This window comes from Oncorhynchus clarkii, chromosome 23, assembly GCF_045791955.1.
Source record: "Oncorhynchus clarkii lewisi isolate Uvic-CL-2024 chromosome 23, UVic_Ocla_1.0, whole genome shotgun sequence".
In the NCBI taxonomy this organism is placed as follows: Eukaryota; Metazoa; Chordata; class Actinopteri; order Salmoniformes; family Salmonidae; genus Oncorhynchus; species Oncorhynchus clarkii.
This window is the reverse complement of record NC_092169.1, coordinates 59,264,314-59,290,828: the sequence shown is the minus strand read 5'-3', so window position 1 is coordinate 59,290,828 and position 26,515 is coordinate 59,264,314. Positions and strand designations below refer to the sequence as shown.

At 48.3% G+C, this 26,515-nt stretch overlaps 2 protein-coding genes across 3 annotated transcripts in view; one reads left to right on the top strand and one right to left on the bottom strand.

Moving 5' to 3' along the window:
• Positions 1–4,151: 4,151 nt before the first annotated feature.
• Positions 4,152–17,199, bottom strand: LOC139381136 (4-hydroxyphenylpyruvate dioxygenase-like). Its single transcript, XM_071124457.1, has 5 exons — positions 16,398–17,199; positions 15,827–15,993; positions 10,211–10,362; positions 5,187–5,323; positions 4,152–4,574 (listed from the first exon to the last, which is right to left on the bottom strand). The coding sequence occupies exons 1-5, from the start codon at positions 17,102–17,104 to the stop codon at positions 4,382–4,384; spliced, it is 1,356 nt and encodes a 451-aa protein (XP_070980558.1). The 5' UTR covers positions 17,105–17,199; the 3' UTR covers positions 4,152–4,381.
• A 7,187-nt stretch (positions 17,200–24,386) lies between these two features.
• LOC139381134 (zinc finger, RAN-binding domain containing 1a) overlaps positions 24,387–26,515 on the top strand; it is a 48,288-nt gene continuing 46,159 nt past the window's right edge. The window contains exons 1-2 of one of the 2 annotated variants that reach the window (XM_071124455.1): positions 24,387–24,611; positions 25,415–26,447. In XM_071124455.1, the coding sequence (XP_070980556.1) occupies positions 25,478–26,447 (970 nt within the window). In that variant the 5' untranslated portion in view covers positions 24,387–24,611; positions 25,415–25,477. Of the gene's footprint in view, positions 25,215–25,414; positions 26,448–26,515 lie in introns of both variants that reach the window. The other variant, XM_071124456.1, reaches the window with a different exon arrangement.

Genomic DNA, 26,515 nt, shown 5'->3' with positions numbered 1-26,515 from the left:
TGGTCCTAGCTCCAGAACCTCATGCAGGAAGTAATGGTCCTAGCTCCAGAACCTCAAACAGGAAGTAATGGTCCTATCTCCAGAACCCCATGCAGGAAGTAATGGTCCTAGCTCCAGAACCCAATGCAGGAAGTAATGGTCCTAGCTCCAGAACCCCATGTAGGAAGTAATGGTCCTAGTTTCAGAACCTCATGTAGGAAGTAATGGTCCTAGCTCCAGAACCCCATGCAGGAAGTAATGGTCCTAGCTCCAGAACCCCTTGTAGGAAGTAATGGTCCTAGTTTCAGAACCCCATGTAGGAAGTAATGGTCCTAGCTCTAGAACCCCTTGTAGGAAGTAATGGTCCTAGTTTCAGAACCTCATGTAGGAAGTAATGGTCCTAGTTCCAGAACACCATGCAGGAAGTAATGGTCCTAGCTCCAGAACCCCTTGTAGGAAGTAATGGTCCTAGTTTCAGAACCTCATGTAGGAAGTAATGGTCCTAGTTCCAGAACACCATGCAGGAAGTAATGGTCCTAGCTCCAGAACCCCTTGTAGGAAGTAATGGTCCTAGCTCCAGAACCTCATGAAGGAAGTAATGGGCCTAGCTCCAGAACCCCATGCAGGAAGTAATGGTCCTAGCTCCAGAACCTCATGAAGGAAGTAATGGGCCTATCTCCAGAACCCCATGCAGGAAGTAATGGTCCTAGCTCCAGAACCCCATGCAGGAAGTAATGGTCCTAGCTCCAGAACCCCATGCAGGAAGTAATGGGCCTATCTCCAGAACCCCATGCAGGAAGTAATGGTCCTAGCTCCAGAACCTCATGAAGGAAGTAATGGGCCTATCTCCAGAACCTCATGAAGGAAGTAATGGGCCTATCTCCAGAACCCCATGCAGGAAGTAATGGTCCTATCTCCAGAACCCCATGCAGGAAGTAATGGTCCTAGCTCCAGAACCCCATGCAGGAAGTAATGGTCCTAGCTCCAGAACCCCATGCAGGAAGTAATGGTCCTAGCTCCAGAACCTCATGAAGGAAGTAATGGTCCTAGTTTCAGAACCTCATGTAGGAAGTAATGGTCCTAGTTCCAGAACACCATGCAGGAAGTAATGGTCCTAGCTCCAGAACCTCATGCAGGAAGTAAAGGAAGTAATGGTCCTAGCTCCAGAACCCCATGCAGGAAGTAATGGTCCTAGCTCCAGAACCTCATGCGGGAAGTAAAGGAAGTAATGGTCCTAGCTCCAGAACCTCATGCAGGAAGTAAAGGAAGTAATGGTCCTAACTCCAGAACCCCATGCAGGAAGTAATGGTCCTAGCTCCTGAACCTCATATAGGAAGTAATGGTCCTAGTTCCAGAACACCATGCAGGAAGTAATGGTCCTAGCTCCAGAACCTCATGCAGGAAGTAATGGTCCTAGGTCCAGAACCTCATGCAGGAAGTAAAGGAAGTAATGGTCCTAGCTCCAGAACCCCATGCAGGAAGTAAAGGTCCTAGCTCCAGAACCCCATGCAGGAAGTAATGGTCCTAGCTCCAGAACCCCATGCAGGAAGTAAAGGTCCTAGCTCCAGAACCCCATGTAGGAAGTAATGGTCCTAGCTCCAGAACCCCTTGTAGGAAGTAATGATCCTAGCTCCAGAACCTCATGAAGGAAGTAATGGTCCTAGCTCCAGAACCTCATGAAGGAAGTAATGGTCCTAGCTCCAGAACCCCATGCAGGAAGTAATGGTCCTAGCTCCAGAACCTCATGCAGGAAGTAATGGTCCTAGCTCCAGAACCTCATGCAGGAAGTAATGGTCCTAGCTCCAGAACCCCATGCAGGAAGTCATGGTCCTAGCTCCAGAACCCCATGCAGGAAGTAATGGTCCTAGCTCCAGAACCCCATGCAGGAAGTAATGGTCCTAGCTCCAGAACCCCATGCAGGGGATGTGTGCAGCCAGGAGACTGTATGCATGCCATCTGGGTTTCTAATTAACATGATCATTAATTGAAACATACAGTAGCCTTATTTTTTAAAATCTAAAAGCTCTCAAAAAAAGACAACCCACCTCTCATCAATAAAACAAAAGCAAAAAAAACAACAATTTAAAATAAATTCATACATTTTCTACACAATTTATTTCATGGTCATTCAAGCCATTTCATGTCTGTCTTTGCCTGTAACAAACATTGTATTACACTGTAAGTAATTTGCGATCCAAGTTACGAACTTTGAAATGCACAAACTGTCACTAATGTTCACTACCGTAGCCAGGTGTAGAGGTGCTAACTGAGGATTGTGTGTTGCAGTTAGCCATCTACCAATAAAGGGCCCCTTTCCCGTAGTAGACCATCAAAGCTAAGTATAATCTCTTTTATTACCGATCGAGACAAGGCAGGCTGCTACAGACAAGACAGCATTTACGTGAAAGGAAAACAGGGACACCAACTGACAGAGTTGCAGAACTACATCCATGTCACTTCTGTTGAGCAACTCTTTTTGCTGAGTGGAATCACCAATTAGTAGTTTTGACGATTGATCAAATGGGAAATGTACTGGCGTCCGACTGTTGTCATGGAAACAGTTGACCAAATCCAAGCAGGTGATTATTTATATTTTTTATTATTTAACCTTTATTTCACTAAGCAAGTCAGAACTGGGACATTTTCAGCATCCAGGAACTGTGTCCAGATCCTTCCTGTCCTTGTTGTGTCTTTGTCTTCTCTGTACCGGTAGACTTCCTGTCCTTGTTGTGTCTCTGTACCGGTAGACTTCCTGTCCTTGTTGTGTCTCTGCCTTCTCTGTACCGGTACACTTCCTGTCATTGTTATGTCTCTGCCTTCTCTGTACCGGTAGACTTCCTGTCCTTGTTGTGTCTCTGTACCCGTAGACTTCCTGTCATTGTTGTAAGGCTTGTGAACATTGGAGAGCGAAACTAACTGTAGCTTCCTTCGTGTAAAGACATAAAAATGGAATCCATGAGTTCATCGGACTCTGGGTAACTAGATAAAATGATAGTATAATTTTTTAAGTTAAAAGACTTTGCAGATATAGTTAATATTGACTAATTTGCCTTGTAACGTGTCCCTGTTGTGTCTGCACTCTCAAATCAAATGTTATTTGTCACATGCGCCAAATACAACAGGTATTAGGTGTGCTTACCCAAGGATCGTACCCTTTTGGATTACATTTTTGCCTAAAATGACATACCCAAATCTAAATGTAGCTCGGGACCTGAAGCAAGGGCAGTGTGGAGTGCGATTGAGATTGCGTCATCCGTGTGGATCTGTCGTGGCGGTATGCGAATTGGAATGGGGCTCGGGTTTCCGACGTGATGGTGTTGATGTGAGCCATGATCATGTGAAATTAGATATTAAAATACATGTCATCTATGCACTTAAATAGCGAATGGAGGACACTTGTCCCGTGATTCATTTTCATGCCAGCCAGGTCGGCAATGCTCCTGTTATAAAGAGAAGCAATGTGCTTAATATTAGGAAAGTTGAGGAATAAATATAGTAGGCCTAGCCTATAGAAAGCTGATGGGATCCTCCTCTTTTTAGTAGAGGCCACCACTCTGTTCTCACGCAATTGCATAGCCTATAAAAATGTTGCGCAACATGATCTTTAATGTTTGATTAGATTTTCCACAACATTTGCATTGATGTCAGAGAGATTAGAGACAGAATGCTGAGTACCACAGTTAGCAAGTTTGGTAGGCTACTAATGACCATCAGCTAAACGGTCACGTTGAACTTGTGGAGGTAATTTGGTCACCGTAACAGCCCTATAACCCACCGGTTGGAAGTTCACTGAGGCATCGCAACGACAGCAGCGAAGAGGTGAAATGAGAATGGGAGCAGCAACTAGCTGGTTTTCCCACCACCAAAGACCTCCTTCAAGACGACTGGACAAGAGATCCTCATGAATCTGGTTGAGTGAACGCCAAGAGTGTGGAAAACTGTAAAAGCAAATAAGAGGCTACTTTGAAGAATCTAAAATATATTTTCATGTTGTTTAACACTTTTTTTTTGTTTACTATATGATTTCATGTGTTATTTTATAGTTGTGATGTCTTCACTATTATACTACAACGTAGAAAATAGTACAAATAAAGAAAACTCAACTTGAGACCGGAACTGTAGCCCCGAGGTATAATATTCTGCCCACATGAATTCATTTACATAGGCCAATGTTTTTTATTTGTAGTCATACATGATTTAATGAAAAATCATTAAACATAACACATTTAATAACAGACTCATAAACATAATCATTCAATCATGCTTCCCCGGTGCGCCACAGCTTCCCCGGGAAACTCCGTGTATTTTAGCCTCACACAGACGAAAGAGTAGCGGAGGAAGGAGTTCGCTGCAGAGTTCGCTGTAAAACGTTACACGCTGTGGCAGTGCTTCGGCTCTGGGGTTATGTTCTGTGAGTCGTGTTCTCTCCTTGTGCCTCAGTCTCTGCCCTCTCTGTGTCCATGTATGCCTGGACAGACCTCCACAGGGCTTGGATGTTCCCCTCTCCGAACCCTGACGCACCTCTCCTCTCTATCAGCTCCAGGAAGAAGGTGTCCTCTGAGAAGATGGGCTGGGTGAACGCCTGGAGCAGGTATCTGTTTAGAGGGAATGAGAAGATGGGCTTGGTGAACGCCTGGAGCAGGTATCTGTTTAGAGGGAATGAGAAGATGGGCTTGGTGAACGCCTGGAGCAGGTATCTGTTTAGAGGGAATGAGAAGATGGGCTTGGTGAACGCCTGGAGCAGGTATCTGTTTAGAGGGAATGAGAAGATGGGCTTGGTGAACGCCTGGAGCAGGTATCTGTTTAGAGGGAATGAGAAGATGGGCTTGGTGAACGCCTGGAGCAGGTATCTGTTTAGAGGGAATGAGAAGATGGGCTTGGTGAACGCCTGGAGCAGGTATCTGTTTGGAGGGAATGAGAAGAGAGGAAAACATAGGTTAGATATATTGGGTAGCTTCGACCTCAGTCAGTCAGTAAAAGGACACTGGGTGTCTCACTTCCTTGAAGGTGGTTTCTGATCATCATTAGAAAACATTTATACTCTGACTGACCGGTCTCTACACTCTGACCTCTACACTCTGTGATGAAGCAGAGCAGTAGGCATACTGCGGTCTCACCAGAGCTGAAATAAAGTACTATATTGAAAACCCACGACAGTCTTTAAGGAACACTAGCATTTGATACCTACAGGCTAATGAATCTGGTACCTTTTCTTCTGCGTGTCCGTAGTCTGACAGGACGGGTCAGTCTGGACCTGGCGCAGGTCTGTGTCCAGGAGGATGCTGTGCTGAGACAGCATCTGGGGGTCGTAACCTGCGTCCTCCATCTCCTGCTGCTTACCCACCTGCCACAGGAGAGACACAGGGGTCAACGGGCACAGTGGTAGTAGACGTAACGTTCGACTTCCTGCCACAGGACAGACACAGTGGTAGTAGACATAACGTTCGACTTCCTGCCACAGGACAGACACAGGGGTCAACGAGCACAGTGGTAGTAGACGTAACGTTCGACTTCCTGCCACAGGACAGACACAGGGGTCAACGAGCATAGTGGTAGTAGACATAACGTTCGACTTCCTGCCACAGGACAGACACGGGGGTCAACGAGCACAGTGGTAGTAGACATAACGTTCGACTTCCTGCCACAGGACAGACACAGGGGTCAACGGGCACAGTGGTAGTAGACATAACGTTCGACTTCTTGCCACAGGACAGACACAAGGGTCAACGAGCACAGTGGTAGTAGACATAACGTTTGACTTCCTGCCACAGGAGAGACACGGGGGTCAACGAGCACAGTGGTAGTAGACATAACGTTCGACTTCCTGCCACAGGACAGACACAGGGGTCAACGGGCACAGTGGTAGTAGACATAACGTTCGACTTTCTGCCACAGGACAGACACAGTGGTAGTAGACATAACGTTCGACTTCCTGCCACAGGACAGACACAGGGGTCAACGAGCACAGTGGTAGTAGACGTAAAGTTCGACTTCCTGCCTGACTAGATGCGCAGGCGTTTCATTAACCAATGGTTGCATGCTACGTCGTCCGTTGTGCCGTCGGGCGTCAGACGGCTACGTCGTCCGTTGTGCAGTCGGGCGTCAGACGGCTACGTTGTGCAGTCGGGCGTCAGACGGCTACGTCGTGCAGTCGGGCGTCAGACGGCTACGTCGTCCAGTCGGGCGTCAGACGGCTACGTCGTCCAGTCGGGCGTCAGACGGCTACGTCATGCAGTCGGGCGTCAGACGGCTATGTCGTCCGTCGTCCAGTCGGGCGTCAGACGGCTATGTCGTCCGTCGTCCAGTCGTCCGTCGTCCAGTCGGGCGTCAGACGGCTACTTCGTGCAGTCGGGCGGTTGACGGCTATGTCGTCCGTCGTCCAGTCGGGCGTCAGACGGCTACGTCGTGCAGTCGGGCGGCAGACGGCTACGTCGTGCAGTCGGGCGTCAGACGGCTACGTCGTCCAGTCGGGCGTCAGACGGCTATGTCGTCCGTCGTCCAGTCGGGCGTCAGATGGCTATGTCGTCCGTCGTCCAGTCGGGTGTCAGACGGCTACGTCGTGCAGTCGGGCGTCAGACGGCTACGTCGTGCAGTCGGGCGTCAGACGGCTACGTCGTGCAGTCGGCGTCAGACGGCTACGTCGTGCAGTCGGGCGTCAGACGGCTACGTCGTGCAGTCGGGCGTCAGACGGCTACGTCGTGCAGTCGGGCGTCAGACGGCTACGTCGTTCGTTGTGCAGTCGGGCGTCAGACGGCTACGTCGTACGTCGTGCAGTCGGGCGTCAGACGGCTACGTCGTACGTCGTGCAGTCGGGCGTCAGACGGCTACGTCGTCCGTCGTGCAGTCGGGCGTCAGACAGCTACGTTGTGCAGTCGGGCGTCAGACGGCTACGTCGTCCAGTCGGGCGTCAGACGGCTACTTCGTGCAGTCGGGCGGTTGACGGCTATGTCGTCCGTCGTCCAGTCGGGCGTCAGACGGCTACGTCGTGCAGTCGGGCGGCAGACGGCTACGTCGTGCAGTCGGGCGTCAGACGGCTACGTCGTCCAGTCGGGCGTCAGACGGCTATGTCGTCCGTCGTCCAGTCGGGCGTCAGATGGCTATGTCGTCCGTCGTCCAGTCGGGTGTCAGACGGCTACGTCGTGCAGTCGGGCGTCAGACGGCTACGTCGTGCAGTCGGGCGTCAGACGGCTACGTCGTGCAGTCGGCGTCAGACGGCTACGTCGTGCAGTCGGGCGTCAGACGGCTACGTCGTGCAGTCGGGCGTCAGACGGCTACGTCGTGCAGTCGGGCGTCAGACGGCTACGTCGTTCGTTGTGCAGTCGGGCGTCAGACGGCTACGTCGTACGTCGTGCAGTCGGGTTGTCAGACGGCTACGTCGTGCAGTCGGGCGTCAGACGGCTACGTCGTCCAGTCGGGCGTCAGACGGCTACGTCGTCCGTTGTGCAGTCGGGCGTCAGACGGCTACGTCGTCCGTCGTGCAGTCGGGCGTCAGACGGCTACGTCGTCCGTCGTGCAGTCGGGCGTCAGACAGCTACGTTGTGCAGTCGGGCGTCAGACGGCTACGTCGTCCAGTCGGGCGTCAGACGGCTACGTCGTCCGTCATGCAGTCGGGCGTCAGACGGCTACGTCGTCCAGTCGGGCGTCAGACGGCTACGTCGTCCGTCGTGCAGTCGGGCGTCAGACGGCTACGTCGTCCAGTCGGGCGTCAGACGGCTACGTCGTCCAGTCGGGCGTCAGACGGCTACGTCGTCCAGTCGGGCGTCAGACGGCTACGTCGTCCAGTCGGGCGTCAGACGGCTACGTCGTCCGTTGTGCAGTCGGGCGTCAGACGGCTACGTCGTCCAGTCGGGCGTCAGACGGCTACGTCGTCCAGTCGGGCGTCAGACGGCTACGTCGTCCAGTCGGGCGTCAGACGGCTACGTCGTCCGTCGTCCAGTCGGGCGTCAGACGACTACGTCATCCGTTGTGCAGTCGGGCATCAGACGGCTACGTCGTCCGTTGTGCAGTCGGGCGTCAGACGGCTACGTCGTCCAGTCGGGCGTCAGACGGCTACGTCGTCCAGTCGGGCGTCAGACGGCTACGTCGTCCAGTCGGGCGTCAGACGGCTACGTCGTCCGTCGTGCAGTCGGGCGTCAGACGGCTACGTCGTCCGTCGTCCAGTCGGGCGTCAGACGACTACGTCATCCGTTGTGCAGTCGGGCATCAGACGGCTACGTCGTCCGTTGTGCAGTCGGGCGTCAGACGGCTACGTCGTCCAGTCGGGCGTCAGACGGCTACGTCGTCCAGTCGGGCGTCAGACGGCTACGTCGTCCGTCGTGCAGTCGGGCGTCAGACGGCTACGTCGTCCGTCGTCCAGTCGGGCGTCAGACGACTACGTCATCCGTTGTGCAGTCGGGCATCAGACCGCTACGTCGTGCGATGTGATTCGCTGACATGTTAAATACCCACCAAGGACCTGGGACCGTCCTCAACGTAGTGGAGAGGAAATCAACCAACAACACTGTTCAATCACGCTACAACTTCCTACTTCCACACAACAACTTCCTGTCGTGTTCAATCACGCTACAACTTCCTGTCATGTTCAATCACGCTACAACTTCCTACTTCCAGAAATCAACTTCCTGTCGTGTTCAATCACGCTACAACTTCCTACTTCCAGAAATCAACTTCCTGTCATGTTCAATCACGCTACAACTTCCTACTTCCAGACAACAACTTCCTGTCGTGTTCAATCACGCTACAACTTCCTACTTCCAGAAATCAACTTCCTGTCATGTTCAATCGCGCTACAACTTCCCACTTCCAGTAAACAACTTCCTGTCGTGTTCAATCATGCTACAACTTCCCACTTCCAGTAAACAACTTCCTGTAGTGTTCAATCACACTACAACTTCCTACTTCCAGAAAACAACTTCCTGTAGATGCATGTAGAGCTACAGAGGACTGTACGAACGGACAGTCCTCTCAGAGAGACGGACGGACATGCGTGAGAGACGGACGGACGGACATACTTGAGAGACGGGCGGACGGACACGCGTGAGAGACGGACGGACGGACACGAGTGAGAGACGGACGGACACGCGTGAGAGACGGACGGACGGACACGCGTGAGAGACGGACGGACGGACACGCGTGGGAGACGGACGGACACGCGTGAGAGACGGACGGACACGCGTGAGAGACGGACGGACACGCGTGAGAGACGGACGGACACGCGTGAGAGACGGACGGACACGCGTGAGAGACGGACGGACACGCGTGAGAGACGGACGGACACGCGTGAGAGACGGACGGACACGCGTGAGAGACGGACGGACACGCGTAAGAGACGGACGGACACGCGTGAGAGACGGACGGACACGCGTGAGAGACGGACGGACGGACACGCGTGAGAGACGGACTGACGGACATGCGTGAGAGACGGACGGACACGCGTGAGAGACAGACGGACGGACATGCGTGAGACGGACGGACATGCGTGAGAGAGACATGCGTGAGAGACAGACACGAATGAGAGACGGACGGACATGCGTGAGAGACGGACGGACATGCGTGAGAGACGGACGGACGGACATGCGTGAGAGACGGACGGACATGCGTGAGAGACGGACGGACGGTCATGCGTGAGAGACGGACGGACACGCGTGAGAGACGGACGGACACGCGTGAGAGACGGACAGACGGACACGCGTGAGAGACGGACGGACACGCGTGAGAGACGGACGGACACGCGTGAGGGACGGACGGACACGCGTGAGGGACGGACGGACACGCGTGAGAGACGGACGGACGGACATGCGTGAGAGACGGACGGACATGCGTGAGAGACGGACGGACACGCGTGAGAGACGGACGGACACGCGTGAGGGACGGACGCGCGAGAGACGGACGGACGCGCGAGAGACGGACGGACATGCGTGAGACGGACGGACATGCGTGAGAGACGGACGGGCGGACGCGCGAGAGACGGACGGACGGACATGCGTGAGAGACGGACGGACATGCGTGAGAGACGGACGGACATGAGTGAAGGAGATTGTAGATTATAAAAAGTGCTATAAAAAGTTAAATAAATGTATAATTATTAGGTGCAATCAATATGGTAGTAGCTCCACCCTGCTCTCTGATTGGCTAAGTGGAAGTTTCACCATATTGCTTATACCAATCAAATCCTCTAGGGGTTCCATTTGGGATGAGCCATTGGGTGCCATGGTGACCGAGTGAGACAAACCTCTGTGTAGTAGGCAGGAGGAGGAGAGAAGAAGTGGACTCCTGCCTGGCCCATGGTCTGTGCTGTGGACACTATGTCCTGTGTGTACAATCCAATGTGCTGGATCCCTGGGCCTCCGTGCTGCTCCAGAAAGGTGTCCACCTGGTTACTGCCTGAAACAGACACCATTCAGACACCATTCAGACCGAGATAGACACCATTCAGGTCTCGGCAGGTGGTAGGTAATTCATTAGAATTAAAATTGGTCACGGGTAAATGCATTGGCTCTTTCTCTCAATCCATCTATTCCTCACACCGTCTCTCCTAACTAGAGGTTGACACCGGAAACAGGACACCCGCAGGATGTTACCGGTCCCACCGGATTCTGGCAGGAATGGGAGCGAAGTTCTAGAGTCCAACTCGGGACAGGATCAACAGTCTATACAAATAGTTAGAAACTGAGTTTTTTGTGGGGCAGAATTATGTCATGTGTGGAGCATTTCTTCAAAACAACAACATTACAGCCAAGGACCCATCACTAACATCAGAGCCAAGGACCCATCACTAACATTACAGCCAAGGACCCATCACAGCTAAGGTCCCATCACAGCCAAGGTCCCATCACAGCCAAGGTCCCATCACAGCCAAGGTCCCATCACAGCCAAGGACCCATCACTAACATCAGAGCCAAGGACCCATCACTAACATCACAGCCAAGGACCCATCACAGCCAAGGACCCATCACAGCCAAGGTCCCATCACAGCCAAGGTCCCATCACAGCCAAGGTCCCATCACAGCCAAGGTCCCATCACAGCCAAGGACCCATCACTAACATTACAGCCAAGGACCCATCACACCCAAGGACCCATCACTAACATTACAGCCAAGGACCCATCACTAACATTACAGCCAAGGTCCCATCACTAACATCACAACAAAGGACCCATCACTAACATTACAGCCAAGGTCCCATCACTAACATTACAGCCAAGGTCCCATCACTAACATCACAGCCAAGGACCCATCACTAACATTACAGCCAAGGACCCATCACAGCCAAGGTCCCATCACAGCCAAGGACCCATCACTAACATTACAGCCAAGGACCCATCACTAACATCACAGCCAAGGACCCATCACTAACATTACAGCCAAGGACCCATCACAGCCAAGGACCCATCACTGACATCACAGCCAAGGACCCATCACACCCAAGGACCCATCACTAACATCACAGCCAAGGACCCATCACTAACATCACAGCCAAGGACCCATCACTAACATCACAGCCAAGGTCCCATCACTAACATCAGAGCCAAGGACCCATCACTAACATTACAGCCAAGGACCCATCACTAACATTACAGCCAAGGTCCCATCACTAACATTACAGCCAAGGTCCCATCACTAACATTACAGCCAAGGACCCATCACTAACATTACAGCCAAGGACCCATCCCTAACATCACAGCCAAGGACCCATCACTAACATCACAGCCAAGGACCCATCACTAACATCACAGCCAAGGACCCATCACTAACATCACAGCCAAGGACCCATCACAGCCAAGGTCCCATCACTAACATCACAGCCAAGGACCCATCACTAACATCACAGCCAAGGACCCATCACTAACATCACAGCCAAGGACCCATCACTAACATTACAGCCAAGGTCCCATCACAGCCAAGGTCCCATCACTAACATCACAGCCAAGGACCCATCACTAACATCACAGCCAAGGACCCATCACTAACATCACAGCCAAGGTCCCATCACTAACATTACAGCCAAGGACCCATTACAGCCAAGGACCCATCACTAACATCACAGCCAAGGACCCATCACTAACATCAGAGCCAAGGACCCATCACTAACATCACAGCCAAGGACCCATCACTAACATCAGAGCCAAGGACCCATCACTAACATCACAGCCAAGGACCCATCACTAACATCACAGCCAAGGACCCATCACTAACATCACAACCAAGGAAAGAACAACGTTTAAGCTAAATTTGATTGGTTTCTTTGTTGTCAAAGACAAATCGGAGTACACGGCTAGTAAAAATAAATAAATGCTGAGGTTTAATCAAATAGTCTACCAACAGGAGAGCTGGACAAGCAGCATAGCTAAACCCCCCAACAACTTTACCATCAAGCCCAAGCAGCATAGCTAAACCCCCCAACAACTTTACCATCAAGCCCAAGCAGCATAGCTAAACCCCGAACAACTTTACCATCAATCCCAAGCAGCCTAGCTAAACCCCCCAACAACTTTACCATCAAGCCCAAGCAGCCTGAAGCAGCATAGCTAAACCCCCCAACAACTTTACCATCAAGCCCAAGCAGCCTGAAGCAGCATAGCTAAACCCCCCAACAACTTTACCATCAAGCCCAAGCAGCATAGCTAAACCCCCAACTACTTTACCATCAAGCCCAAGCAGCATAGCTAAACCCCCCAACTACTTTACCATCAAGCCCAAGCAGCCTCATAGCTAAACCCCCAACAACTTTACCATCAAGCCCAAGCAGCCTAGCTAAACCCCCCAACAACTTTACCATCAAGCCCAAGCAGCCTAGCTAAACCCCCCAACAACTTTACCATCAAGCCCAAGCAGCCTAGCTAAACCCCCCAACAACTTTACCATCAAGCCCAAGCAGCCTAGCTAAACCCCCCAACAACTTTACCATCAAGCCCAAGCAGCCTAGCTAAACCCCCCAACAACTTTACCATCAAGCCCAAGCAGCCTGAAGCAGCATAGCTAAACCCCCCAACAACTTTACCATCAAGCCCAAGCAGCCTGAAGTAGCATAGCTAAACCCCCCAACAACCTTACCATCAAGCCCAAGCAGCATAGCTAAACCCCCCAACTACTTTACCATCAAGCCCAAGCAGCCTGAAGCAGCATAGCTAAACCCCCCAACAACCTTACCATCAAGCCCAAGCAGCCTGAAGCAGCATAGCTAAACCCTCCAACTACTTTACCATCAATCCCAAGCAGCCTGAAGCAGCATAGCTAAACCCCCAACAACCTTACCATCAAGCCCAAGCAGCCTGAAGCAGCCTAGCTAAACCCCCAACTACTTTACCATCAAGCCCAAGCAGCCTGAAGCAGCATAGCTAAACCCCCCAACAACCTTACCATCAAGCCCAAGCAGCCTGAAGCAGCATAGCTAAACCCCCCAACAACCTTACCATCAAGCCCAAGCAGCCTGAAGCAGCATAGCTAAACCCCCCAACTACTTTACCATCAAGCCCAAGCAGCCTGAAGCAGCATAGCTAAACCCCCCAACTACTTTACCATCAAGCCCAAGCAGCCTGAAGCAACATAGCTAAACCCCCCAACAACCTTACCATCAAGCCCAAGCAGCCTGAAGCAGCATAGCTAAACCCCCCAACGACTTTACCATCAAGCCCAAGCAGCATAGCTAAACCCCCCAACTACTTTACCATCAAGCCCAAGCAGCCTGAAGCAGCCTAGCTAAACCCCCAACAACCTTACCATCAATCCCAAGCAGCCTGAAGCAGTATAGCTAAACCCCCCAACTACTTTACCATCAAGCCCAAGCAGCCTGAAGCAGCATAGCTAAACCCCCCAACTACTTTACCATCAATCCCAAGCAGCCTGAAGCAGCATAGCTAAACCCCCCAACAACCTTACCATCAAGCCCAAGCAGCCTGAAGCAGCATAGCTAAACCCCCCAACTACTTTACCATCAATCCCAAGCAGCCTGAAGCAGCATAGCTAAACCCCCCAACAACCTTACCATCAAGCCCAAGCAGCCTGAAGCAGCATAGCTAAACCCCCCAACAACCTTACCATCAAGCCCAAGCAGCATGTGGCAGCATAGCTAAACCCCCCAACAACCTTACCATCAAGCCCAAGCAGCATAGCTAAACCCCCCAACAACCTTACCATCAAGCCCAAGCAGCATAGCTAAACCCCCAACAACTTTACCATCAAGCCCAAGCAGCATAGCTAAACCCCCCCAACTACTTTACCATGAAGCCCAAGCAGCCTGAAGCAGCATAGCTAAACCCCCCAACTACTTTACCATCAAGTCCAAGCAGCCTAGCTAAACCCCCAACTACTTTACCATCAAGCCCAAGCAGCCTAGCTAAACCCCCCAACAACCTTACCATCAAGCCCAAGCAGCCTGAAGCCTCATAGCTAAACCCCCCAACAACCTTACCATCAAGCCCAAGCAGCCTCATAGCTAAACCCCCCAACTACTTTACCATCAAGCCCAAGCAGCCTGAAGCAGCATAGCTAAACCCCCCAACAACCTTACCATCAAGCCCAAGCAGCCTGAAGCAGCATAGCTAAACCCCCCAACAACCTTACCATCAAGCCCAAGCAGCATAGCTAAACCCCCCAACAACCTTACCATCAAGCCCAAGCAGCATAGCTAAACCCCCAACAACCTTACCATCAAGCCCAAGCAGCATAGCTAAACCCCCAACAACTTTACCATCAAGCCCAAGCAGCATAGCTAAACCCCCCCAACTACTTTACCATGAAGCCCAAGCAGCCTGAAGCAGCATAGCTAAACCCCCCAACTACTTTACCATCAAGCCCAAGCAGCCTAGCTAAACCCCCAACTACTTTACCATCAAGCCCAAGCAGCCTAGCTAAACCCCCCAACAACCTTACCATCAAGCCCAAGCAGCCTGAAGCCTCATAGCTAAACCCCCCAACAACCTTACCATCAAGCCCAAGCAGCCTCATAGCTAAACCCCCCAACTACTTTACCATCAAGCCCAAATGAAACAAAAATAGATTGACTTGTGCTGCCACTTTAGGTGTTCTTGTATTTATTTAGGTTGACGTTGTAAATCTGTTGAAACTGTTAACATGTGCGCAAGTGCTCAGGATGTAGGCCACAGATTTACACTAGTAGTGAACAGACCATCCTGCAGGGGGCGCTGTCCTCATCCTCCAGCCATCTATTTAAGTCATTTAGAATACTTCTCATCCAGAGAGATATAGGCCTGTGTAACCGAGGTGAAATGGCTAGCTAGTTAGCGGTGGTGCGCCCTAATAGCGGTTCATTCGGTGACATCACTCGCTTTGAGAGACCTTGAAGTAGTTGTTTCCCCTTTGCTCGGCAAGGGCCGCGGATTTTGTGGCGCGACAGGTAACGATGCTTTGTGGGTGTCAGTTGTCGATGTGTGCAGAGGGTCCCTGGTTCGAGTCCAGGTAGGGACGATGAGTGGGACGGAAGCAAAACTGTTACACCTACAGTCAGAACATTTAACTACAATTAGACAATACAACCACATATCACAGTCGCAATATTACATTATTTGTAATAGTTCTTAAACATAATAGCCTACATATTTCTGCGCACGGGACCGGACGGACTTTTATCAGGAAGGAACAGGACAGTTCTGGGGTTATAGAACTGTTGCCGGATCAGGACAGTACAGGGGGAATTTTTTTTTTAACAGGACTGAATGTTCATTCCCGTGTCAACCTCTACTCCTAACCTCCTCAAATCCTAAAAGATGAGGGACCTTTGACCTTTTCTTCCAAAACAGGTGAGAAAGAGGAAGAGAGAGGATTTGAGGAAGCACGGGAAAAAAAAAAACATTTTAAGAAATGAGCGGTATAACTCTGAAAGTGACGACCTTGGTCAGGCAGCGACTCAGCAATGACAAACTTGCAGTCCGGTTGTTGGTCATCTGTGAAGGGAAGCTTGATTCCGGTTTGGCTGCATTTCCAGTACTCCATGGCTGTGAGACGCAGTCCAATGCCCTCCGTGTTCAGAACATAGCCCTCATCCACATCCTCATTACTAAGGGAAACAGACAGAATACATGTATTTATTGTCCCAGGTGGGACATTTGTAAAAAGATGAGAAGAAAAAACAACACTTACAGAAAGAGCATCTATTTGTCTTCATTGTTGATCCCATAGACATGCTATTTAATTGGTTTTAAAATGCCTAATTACATGGTTTATCCTTATAGCGTAGCCTGGGTACCAAACCCAGTTTGTGCTATCATTCCACGTGTTTGGCTTATGACACAGAGTGGCGTGACAGCACTAACAGGTCTGGTGCCCAACCCAAACAAAAAAAAAATTCTATACTCACAATAACTTTCATATCACATGATCAATAATCATCATCATCTAACAATTCATTATTTTCAAATTGCAGAATCATTACATACATAAATAAATAAAAAGCCACTTAACCTGTTAATGAAGAACCTGTGGAAGCCAAAGTGCCTCTCATACCAGCTCATCACTTGCGGTGTGCACCGTCTCGGACAAGCATAGGTGATGTGATCAAAATGAGTGACTGGACAAGAAGACTCTGTACTATTAGACTCCGGTGTGCCGTTTTCCGTTACGTTTTCAACCTCCTGAAACCCGGGTAAGAAACTCCCCTTGTATTTACTCGTGTCAATGAGCGTGTGGTTCACATTTCCCATGATTGATTTGACGACTGAATAGGTGACAATCCCTTTCTCGTCACACACCTCTGTCGGCGGCACCAAGAAATCGCAGCCAAGGTTGCGAAGGGACTTGAATGACCTTTCCACGTCTTCTACTTCGAAACAGACGTTAGACGCGGTGTCGACGGAATAGTGTGGGTTGACATCGTAGAGACATTTCGGATCCTTGTCGTTCTTTATCCCGGTTTGAATGTTGTTCGTCCATCCCGGTTCCGATTCTGAAGGAGAAATACCTATCTTGCTCGATAGTGTTACTCCATTCAATGGTCTTTCATTGACGACGAAAACTGCCGCTCCTTTCCTGAAAGCCAACTGTTTTGACTTCTCCGTCAACCTCGCAACAAATAAATTAAACTTAAATTTAGAAACAAGTTCATACGCTATTTTATCCACGTTTGTAACGTGAAGTGAAATGTGGTGTAACCGGCTCAAGGAGGCTGCCATCTTGTTATGATGGTAGGCTGGCGTGTGTGTGTCACCGAAATGAAAAATACGTTATATAGGATCCAGTTTGACAATTAATGCTGATACAATGCTAAATATAAATAACCCCCGCTTAAATAAAAAGAACCAATCACTGTGTGTCTGACTGGGCCAGGCGAGTGTCGCTGCCGTTGGGCATTACATCTGTCAGTCTCTCTCCCAGCCAATGAGATTTGGTCCAGTCCGTTCTAACTTCCGCTGGGCACCCCAGCTTCCCATCTCTGTTTCGTGGTGACATCTGGATGTATACATCTGGATGTATATAAAAAATAACAAATTATTCAAACGTTGAACTCATTGTTATGCATGAATGGTTATGATAACTGACTAGTTAGTACTTAGCATTAACAAACTGGAGACGAACCACCGATGTAGACCATTTGTCTTGCGCAAGGATTTAATGACGGAAACAAAACCTACGACCGGTCTGAGTCAAAAAGTCCAGGGCCATTTTTCATTCCCAGTCCGTCCCTGCTCAGAGCAGTCCTCTCTCAGGGTCTCTATGCTGCTCCCTGCTCAGAGCTCAGAGCAGTCGTCTCTCAGGGTCTCTATGCGTTCCCCTGCTCAGACGTTGCATGCATCAACCAACAGCTCCTGAATAGGTATGTTACATATCAGCTGACCAGTGATCAGATCTTACAGCTCCTAGATAGGTATGTTACATATCAGCTGACCAGTGATCAGATCTTACAGCTCCTAGATAGGTATGTTACATATCAGCTGACCAGTGACCAGATCATATACTCTAATATAGTAATCTGATGCCCGACTGCACAGTCAATGAGGTGGCACGCAACCATTGGTTGATGCAATGCAACGCCTGCACATCTATTTGGGTAGGATCTCGACCCCCACTTCCTCCCAAAACAGCCCTAGAGCTCTACCCCATTCTTGGAGCATGCAGGTCCCTAGTCTAGTCATGTGACGTGTTTCCTGGGAAAGCAGAGGGAGAAAGATAAAATGTTTAGTTCAAACTGAACCAAAACCATTGTACTAATTAATCCACAAAGCCATCAAGGTTTTATGCCCTTTAAAACAGCCCTTTCACCCTTCAATGGACTGATTTTGGACAGGGCATCTGTCTGTATTCACTCTCACATTTCTTCTCCTCTCCTCTCTTCACTCTCACCCCTCTCAATCCTCCTCTCCTCTCTTCACTCTCATCCCTCGTTCCTCCTCTCCTCTCTTCACTCTCATCCCTCGTTCCTCCTCTCCTGTCGTCTCTCGTTCCTCTTCTCCTCTCCTCTCTTCACTCTCATCCCTCGTTCCTCCTCTCCTCTCATCCCTCGTTCCTCCTCTCCTCTCATCCCTCGTTCCTCCTCTCCTGTCATCTCTCGTTCCTCTTCTCCTCTCCTCTCTTCACTCTCATCCCTCGTTCCTCCTCTCCTCTCATCCCTTGTTCCTCCTCTCCTCTCTTCACTCTCCCTCGTTCCTCCTCTCATCTCTCGTTCCTCTTCTCCTCTCCTCTCTTCACTCTCATCCCTCGTTCCTCCTCTCCTCTCGTCTCTCGTTCCTCTTCTCCTCTCCTCTCTTCACTCTCATCCCTCCTCTCCTCTCATCTCTCGTTCCTCTTCTCCTCTCCTCTCTTCACTCTCATCCCTCGTTCCTCCTCACCTCTCATCTCTCGTTCCTCTTCTCCTCTCCTCTCTTCACTCTCATCCCTCGTTCCTCCTCTCCTCTCATCTCTCGTTCCTCTTCTCCTCTCGTCTCTCGTTCCTCTTCTCCTCTCTTCACACTCTCCCTCGCTTCCCCCTCTCCTCTCTATCACCTTTCTCCTCTCCTCTCTTCACTCGTTCCTCCTCTCCTCTCGTCTCTCGTTCCTCTTCTCCTCTCCTCACACTCTCCCTCGCTTCCCCCTCTCCTCTCTATCACCTTTCTCCTCTCCTCTCTTCACTCGTTCCTCCGGGTCAGTCGTCCTTCTTGTTGTTGAGGAGCTCCTGCACCTGTAACAATTGACATGTACAAACAATGGCATAAGGGAACGATGAGCGGATAAGAGGCCATCTGTAATTTCGATTAAGACATTAAATGAGGGAGCTAAGACGGACGTAGTCAATATAACTACTTGTTAAGCACTTTTGAAATGTACAGCGACAGAATTCAGAACATGGGCCGTTCTTACAGTATTCTCCCTCTACACCAAGTCAGAACCGTAGGATAAATAAAGGGGGCATATAAGCAGACAATGAAAGCTATTACAATATCCTTTTAAGATTGGAAAAGAGACTCTTAAACCCAGACGTAGAGCACACACCCTCTCCACTGAATAGCAGGCTAGTGATTGCTTTGTAATGCTTGCAGTTAGCCACAAATTCCTTCCAAACCACTCAATGTTGAATTTGCGATTTCCAACTTGTTGTGTAATATTTATGTCCAATGTCCGATGAGCACCGATTAGGTTTTATCTATAATTTATCTTCATATGACAAAGATTGAAAAGGATGTGCCAGTAGATAGTTGACTTGATTCATGATGATGGCTGCTAGCTAAGATTTTGAAAGTATGATGTTGACACGATCAGTCCAATCAAAGCTACTGTAGATATAACGTGATTTGACATCATTTTATCTGTGGCCAATGACCTTGAGCCTTCTTGGATGGGCACTACTAATGTAACTCAGCAGCATCAAATGGGCTTACATTTTTGAGCTCTCCCTGTGGATTTGGCGGTGACGTAGTGTCCCCGTGAGTGACAGAACACTGAGCCAATCACGGCGCAACTAGAGAACATTACCAACCCCTTTGCTCTGTATTTTCCACCCGCTGCAGAATGCTGTGGTAGCCATGCTGGATAAGTGTGTCTTGAATTCTAAATAAATCACAGACAGTGTCACCGGCAAAGCACCCCCACACCATCACACCTCCTCCTCCATGCTTCACGGTGGGAACCCACACATGCAGAGATCATCCGTTCACCTACTCTGCGTCTCACAGAGACACGGCGGTTGGAACAAAAAAATCTCACATTTGGACTCATCAGACGAAAAGACAGATTTACACCGTTCTAATGTGCATTGCTCGTGTTTCTTGGCCCAAGCAAGTCTCTTCTTATTGGTGTCCTTTAGTAGTGGTTTCTTTGCAGCAATTGAACCATGAAGGCCTGATTCATGCAGTCTCCTGTGAACAGTTGATGTTGAGATGTGTCTGTTACTTGAACTCTGTGAAGCATTTATTTGGGCTGCAATTACAGAGGCTGGTAACTCTAATGAACTTATCCTCCACAGCAGAGGTAACTCTAGGTCTTCATTTCCTGTGGCTGTCCTCATGAGAGTCAGTTTCATCACAGCACTTCATGGTTTTAGCGACTGCACTTGAAGAAACTTTCAAAGTTCTTGAAATTTTCCGGATTGACTGACCTTCATGCCTTAAAGTAATGATGGACTGTTGTTTCTCTTTGCTTATTTGAGCTGTTCTTGCCAAAATATGGACTTGGTCTTTTACCAAATAGGGATATATTCTGTATACCACCCCTACCTTGTCACAAGATAACTGATTGGCTCAAACGTATTAAGAAGGAAAGAAAGTCCACAAATGAACGTTTAACAATTTAAATGCATTCCAGGTCATTATCTCCTGAAGCTGGCTGAGAGAATGCCAAGAGTGTGCAAAGCTGGCATCAAGACAAAGGGTGGCTACTTTGAAGAATCTCAAATATAAAATATATTTTGATTAACACTTTTTTTGGTTACTACATGATTCCATGTGTGTTATTTCATAGTTCTGATGTCTTCACTATTATTCTACAATGTAGAAAATAGATTTAAAAAAAGAAAAACCTTTGAATGAGTAGGTGTTCTAGAACCCTGGAATGAGTAGGTGTTCTAGAACCCTGGAATGAGTAGGTGTTCTAGAACCCTGGAATGAGTAGGTGTTCTAGAACCCTGGAATGAGTAGGTGTTCTAGAACCCTGGAATTAGTAGGTGTTCTAGAACCCTGGAATGAGTAGGTGTTCTAGAACCCTGGAATGAGTAGGTGTTCTAGAACCCTGGAATGAGTAGGTGTTCTAGAACCCTGGAATGAGTAGGTGTGTCCAAACTTTTGACTGGTACTGTTTTTATATATATATATATATATATATATTTTTTTTTTTCTAGCTAAACAAGTGAGCATTTTGAAGTGTCACAGTGGTTCTTTTAGCTAAACAGCTGAGCATTTTGAAGTGTCACAGTGGTTCTTTTAGAAAAAATGTAACTTGCAAGAATATGGACATTTCCCAGAGAGGAAGTGGCGAAACGAGAAGATTTGTCTGCCCGTGCCAGTTAAGTCCCTTTTTTATATGGAGGTCTAGAAGAGAGGGTCGAATTACATGAGGATTATACGATCTAATTAAAGTTTTGTAATGTTTAGGTTGCACGTGACTTGGGAACTTTGAGAAAAATGATTTAGGGGTTATCTAGTTTGGGCAAAAGACCGTCCTCCGTCCTCTCTCCTCTGTGACCCTGAAACCGATAAGTGTTTAAGTGGTCGAGGAGTTTGTAAATGGAAAATTGTCCTCCCCTTCTCGGTAGCCACCTTTCATCGAGGATACTCGATGTGTATCCAGCAGGAGGTGAGCAGATCTAATTGATAAAAGGCCTTAGTTGTGACCGTCGTTCACACATGTACCCAGTGGTGGAAAAAGTACCCAGCTGTCGTACTTGAGTAAAAGTAAAGATACCTTAATAAAAACAAATGACTCAAGTAAAAGTGAAAGTCACCCAGTAAAATACTACTTGAGTAAAAGTTTTTTAAAAAGTATCTGTTTTAAAAAAAAAAAAATGTTTTTTTAATTGTACCCCTTTTTCCCCCCAATTTCGTGGTATCCAATTGTTGTAGTAGCTACTATCTTGTCTCATTGCTACAACTCCCGTACGGGCTCGGGAGAGACGAAGGCTGAATGTCATGCGTCCTCCGATACACAACCCAACCAGCCGTACTGCTTCTTAACACAGCACGCATCCAACCCGGAAGCCAGCCGCACCAATGTGTCGGAGGCTACACCGTGCCCCTGGCAACCTTGGTACTCTATATTGGAGTAAAAGTACTCTATATTGGAGTAAAAGTACTCTATATTGGAGTAAAAGTACTCTATATTGGAGTAAAAGTACTCTATATTGGTGTAAAAGTACTATATATTGGTGTAAAAGTACTCTATATTGGAGTAAAAGTACTCTATATTGGTGTAAAAGTACTCTATATTGGAGTAAATGTACTCTATATTGGAGTAAAAGTACTCTATATTGGAGTAAAAGTACTCTATATTGGAGTAAAAGTACTCTATATTGGTGTAAAAGTACTCTATATTGGTGTAAAAGTACTCTATATTGGAGTAAAAGTACTCTATATTGGTGTAAAAGTACTCTATATTGGTGTAAAAGTACTCTATATTGGAGTAAAAGTACTCTATATTGGAGTAAAAGTACTCTATATTGGTGTAAAAGTACTCTATATTGGAGTAAAAGTACTCTATATTGGTGTAAAAGTACTCTATATTGGAGTAAAAGTACAAATATAATGTAAATGCTACACATCAAATTCCTGATATTAAGAAAACTAGACAGACAGGCACTCCAACACTCCAAACATAATTTACTAACGCAGTATTTTGTATTTAGTGAGTCTGCCAGATCAGAGGCAGTAGGGATGACAATGTTATATTGATAGGTGTGTGAATTGGACCATATTGCTGTCCTGCCTGAGCGTTTGAAATGTAACAAGTACCTTTTTAAGTGTCAGGGAAAATGTATGAAGTAAAAAGTACATTATTTTCTTTAGGAATGTAGTGGAGTGAAAGTCAAAGTTGTAAAAAATATATAAATAGTAAAGTAAATTACAGATACACCCAAAAAATACTTAAGTACTACTTTAAAGTAGTTTTACTTAATTACTTTACACACCATTGTGTATCTGCCCTCTCATTGTCTAGAATCGTCCCACCTGATCTCGCCTCCTGCCTGCCTTCCTTCCTTCTTTGAGGACATGTATTTCCATCGTTAGAGCGGTCACTTAACTATCTTATCAATATAATATATCATCTTTGCATTTCCCCCCCTCAATCTTCCTCTTCATCTCTGACCTGACTACAACCCAAAAAGGTGTATTGCCGCCACCTACCTGGTGGGGGTGAAAACAAACACGTTAACGCAAAATGGGGACTGGGGGAAAGGTAAAAAACATACTCAAAATATATGTACTACCAAAGTATCTGTGATACTACTCCTTCCGTCAGATTAAAACGTCTTTCCCCTCTATCTTCGTCGCAGCCAATAAAAACACAGGCGATTTTTTTATGGCTCGGCATTCCGAGAGGAGAGACCTCTGAGCTTCTCATCCAATGGTTTTTGAGGAGGCGAGGAGAAATGACGCAAGGGGAGTATATCAATTGCTTGATCCTCGCGTCCTCTCTCTTCTACATTTATGTCAGTTAGCAGACGCTCTTTTCCAGAGCGACTTACAGTAGTGAGTGGATACATTTTCATTTTTTATTTTTTCGTACTGGGCCCCGTGGGAATTGAACCCACAACCCTGAGGTTTCAAACGCCATGCTCTACCAACTGCACAAGGGACCTTCACTTCTCACCCCCTTCTCGAAACACATTGGATGACAAAACCAGAGGTCCCGCCCCTCTGACCTTGTCCTCCAATGGGTTTTGAGAAGGAGGCGAGGAGAGAGTGGATTACGAGGAGAATGCTATTGAGACTCTCCAAAGGAATTGCAATTGTGATATTACCTAGGGGTCTTTTCCGAGATGCGGTTCATTTGGCTACGTTCAGCTAAAATGACCGTTCATTTGGCTACGTTCAGCTAAAATAACCGTTCATTTGGCTCATAAACGGCACTTCGTTCAGTAGGTATAGTGCTTAAAAACGAAGCTACCTAAAACCTTTAAAAAAAGTACAAATCTTCAATGTAAAGCCCAAAAAGTTGCCCGACGTCATGTCAGATCCTGACATATGACTTCAAATACATTTCACCTGATCAAATGATGTAGATGCCCTGCAAAATAAATGGAGAAACAAGCACTGCAAAAAAATGCGTGTGGTGTGGAACAGAATGAGTATCCTCACAAACGATTGTTCTTGTGGTGAATAATTACTATCTTCAGATACTTTTTTGTTGTTGTATAATTTATCTGCAGTTAAATCGTCGTAACAGTAAGCAAATGAGAGAGTCAAATGAACCGACCTTTCACAAATGCAATTCGGTTCCCGTCGTTCATCAAAAAAGGATCCGTTCACAACAACAACAAAAAGAACCGATCGTTGTTGTTCGCGAACGATTCATCCCCACTAACCATGGAGTCCGGATTCACAACATGATATAAAGAGCGAAACGGAAGGGAGCTTTACACTATAACACAGTCCCCTTTTTATTGATTTTTCTCCCATATAGTTTACAGTGGGCAATGATAAACATGTGAGAGAGAAAAAGGAGGGTAAAGAAATCCACTGGAAGAACGGACTAGAAAGGCAGGACTGAACGATTCAGGTGTGTTATGTTGTCTGGACCGAGGAGGAGGAAAAGTACACAGGGAAAGATACGATTCATCAATGAGTTAGGTAGCTAGGTAACTAGGTGACTGTAGTTTTAGTAGCTAATGACAACGATCAATTGATCGACGACAAAAGACAATGTTGTTCATTATTGAGTATAATAGGATTAGCTAGCTAGTAGCTAACGTTAGCTAATGTTAATAGATTGGCAAAGCTAGCTAGCAAGCTAACCGTCCGCTAACTAGCTAGCGTAGCTAACTAGTTAGTTAACATCGAACAATATCCTTTTAAAAAACCGGGGACGTTGAGGGGGGGGGGGGGGTTTATTTCAATATTTCACCCCCGACACAGACGGTAAAACAACAACAACATGGCTGTCGGTGTTTCAAACCCCGACAGGTGGTGTCTCCGTAACAAAAAGCGAACTAGTTAGCATTTCGCGCTAGCTAACGTTAATGGTGGTGGGGGGGGTTTGAGTTGCTTGGCAAAGCTACAGTGTTTAGTCCAGGTACTGAATGAAGTCTGTGGTGGGCCCCTTAGCTACTAGCTAGACAGTATGTCCTGAGTTGGGAGTGTACGGAACATGAAATTGTCCTCGGTAAGCTTTTTTAAAAAAACGGAATGAAATGCAGATAAATGTGTCGTCTTTCCAAACACTTAGTATTATTATCTTATTGTCTGTTCAGCTAAAAAGGTTTACCCTATCCATATTTGTTATTTTATATATATTTTTTATGGTATGCAAACCATTTTTTGCTAAAGTATCCCTTACATATCTGTGCATTTATGTTTCCGCAGACAGTGCCATACTGATCCCCTTGGTAACGGGATCAGAACCGTTTTCTTTCTACCTCGTCCGTGATGACCGAGGTGGGAGTGAAGTGGGCCTGCGACTACTGCACCTATGAGAACTGGCCGTCCGCTGTGAAGTGCACCATGTGTCGTGCACAGTGCCCCAGCAGTCCCATAATCACAAAGGAGACCTACAATAGCAGCCCCAGCAGTCTTAGTACGGAGCCTAGTTGTGGCTGGCAGGACCCTCCAAGCCCAGAGGGAAGCTGTGGTAGCCTCCTCATCTACCCAGACTCCAGTGCCAGGCCCCGTGTCAAGCCCCCCAGCATGGCTGAGAATAGCTCCAAATGGTCCTGTCAGATGTGCACCTACTTGAACTGGCCCCGTGCCATCCGCTGTACCCAGTGTCTGTGTCAGCGGCACCAGAGGACCCCATGCAGCCCTACAGAGGCCCCCCAGACATCAGGCTGCAATGTGGGCCACCGCCCAGCCCCTCCCCCCGTGGACCCTTGTACAGAGGAGTACAACGACCGGAACAGACTCAACAGACTCAACACCCGAGGTGGTGGTGGCGGCAGTAGCAGTGGGCAGCACTGGACTTGCACGGCCTGTACTTACCAGAACTATCCCAAGACCCGGAAGTGCATTGTCTGCGACCACCCACAGCCTCAACCTAACAACCGGGAGGCTATTCCTATAGAGCTGGCTGGGCAGTCCGAGGAGTCTCCCTCCTCCACATCCTCAATCATCAATGAACAGGACAGAGACGGGGCCAGGTGGAGAGGGAGTGGGGGGAGCTGCAGTAGGGGGCTGAGCGGGGGACAGAGACAGGGACTGGGACAGAGGATGACTTCTCCACCCACCTCTAAGAAGGAGGCGGAGGTAAAGATGGACTTCCAGAGGATTGAGCTGGCGGCCGGGGCGATGGGCAGCGGAGAGGAGCAGCATCGCCGCCCGGAGAACATTGATTTCAAGAAGACCAAACAGATTAAGAACAGGATGAGGAAAACTGACTGGCTGTTCCTTAATGCTTGTGCAGGTGAGTGAGTGGCTATTATAGGATCTAAGTTAGTGTTTACTGTACATAAAGTCTTCCTGTCTGTGAAT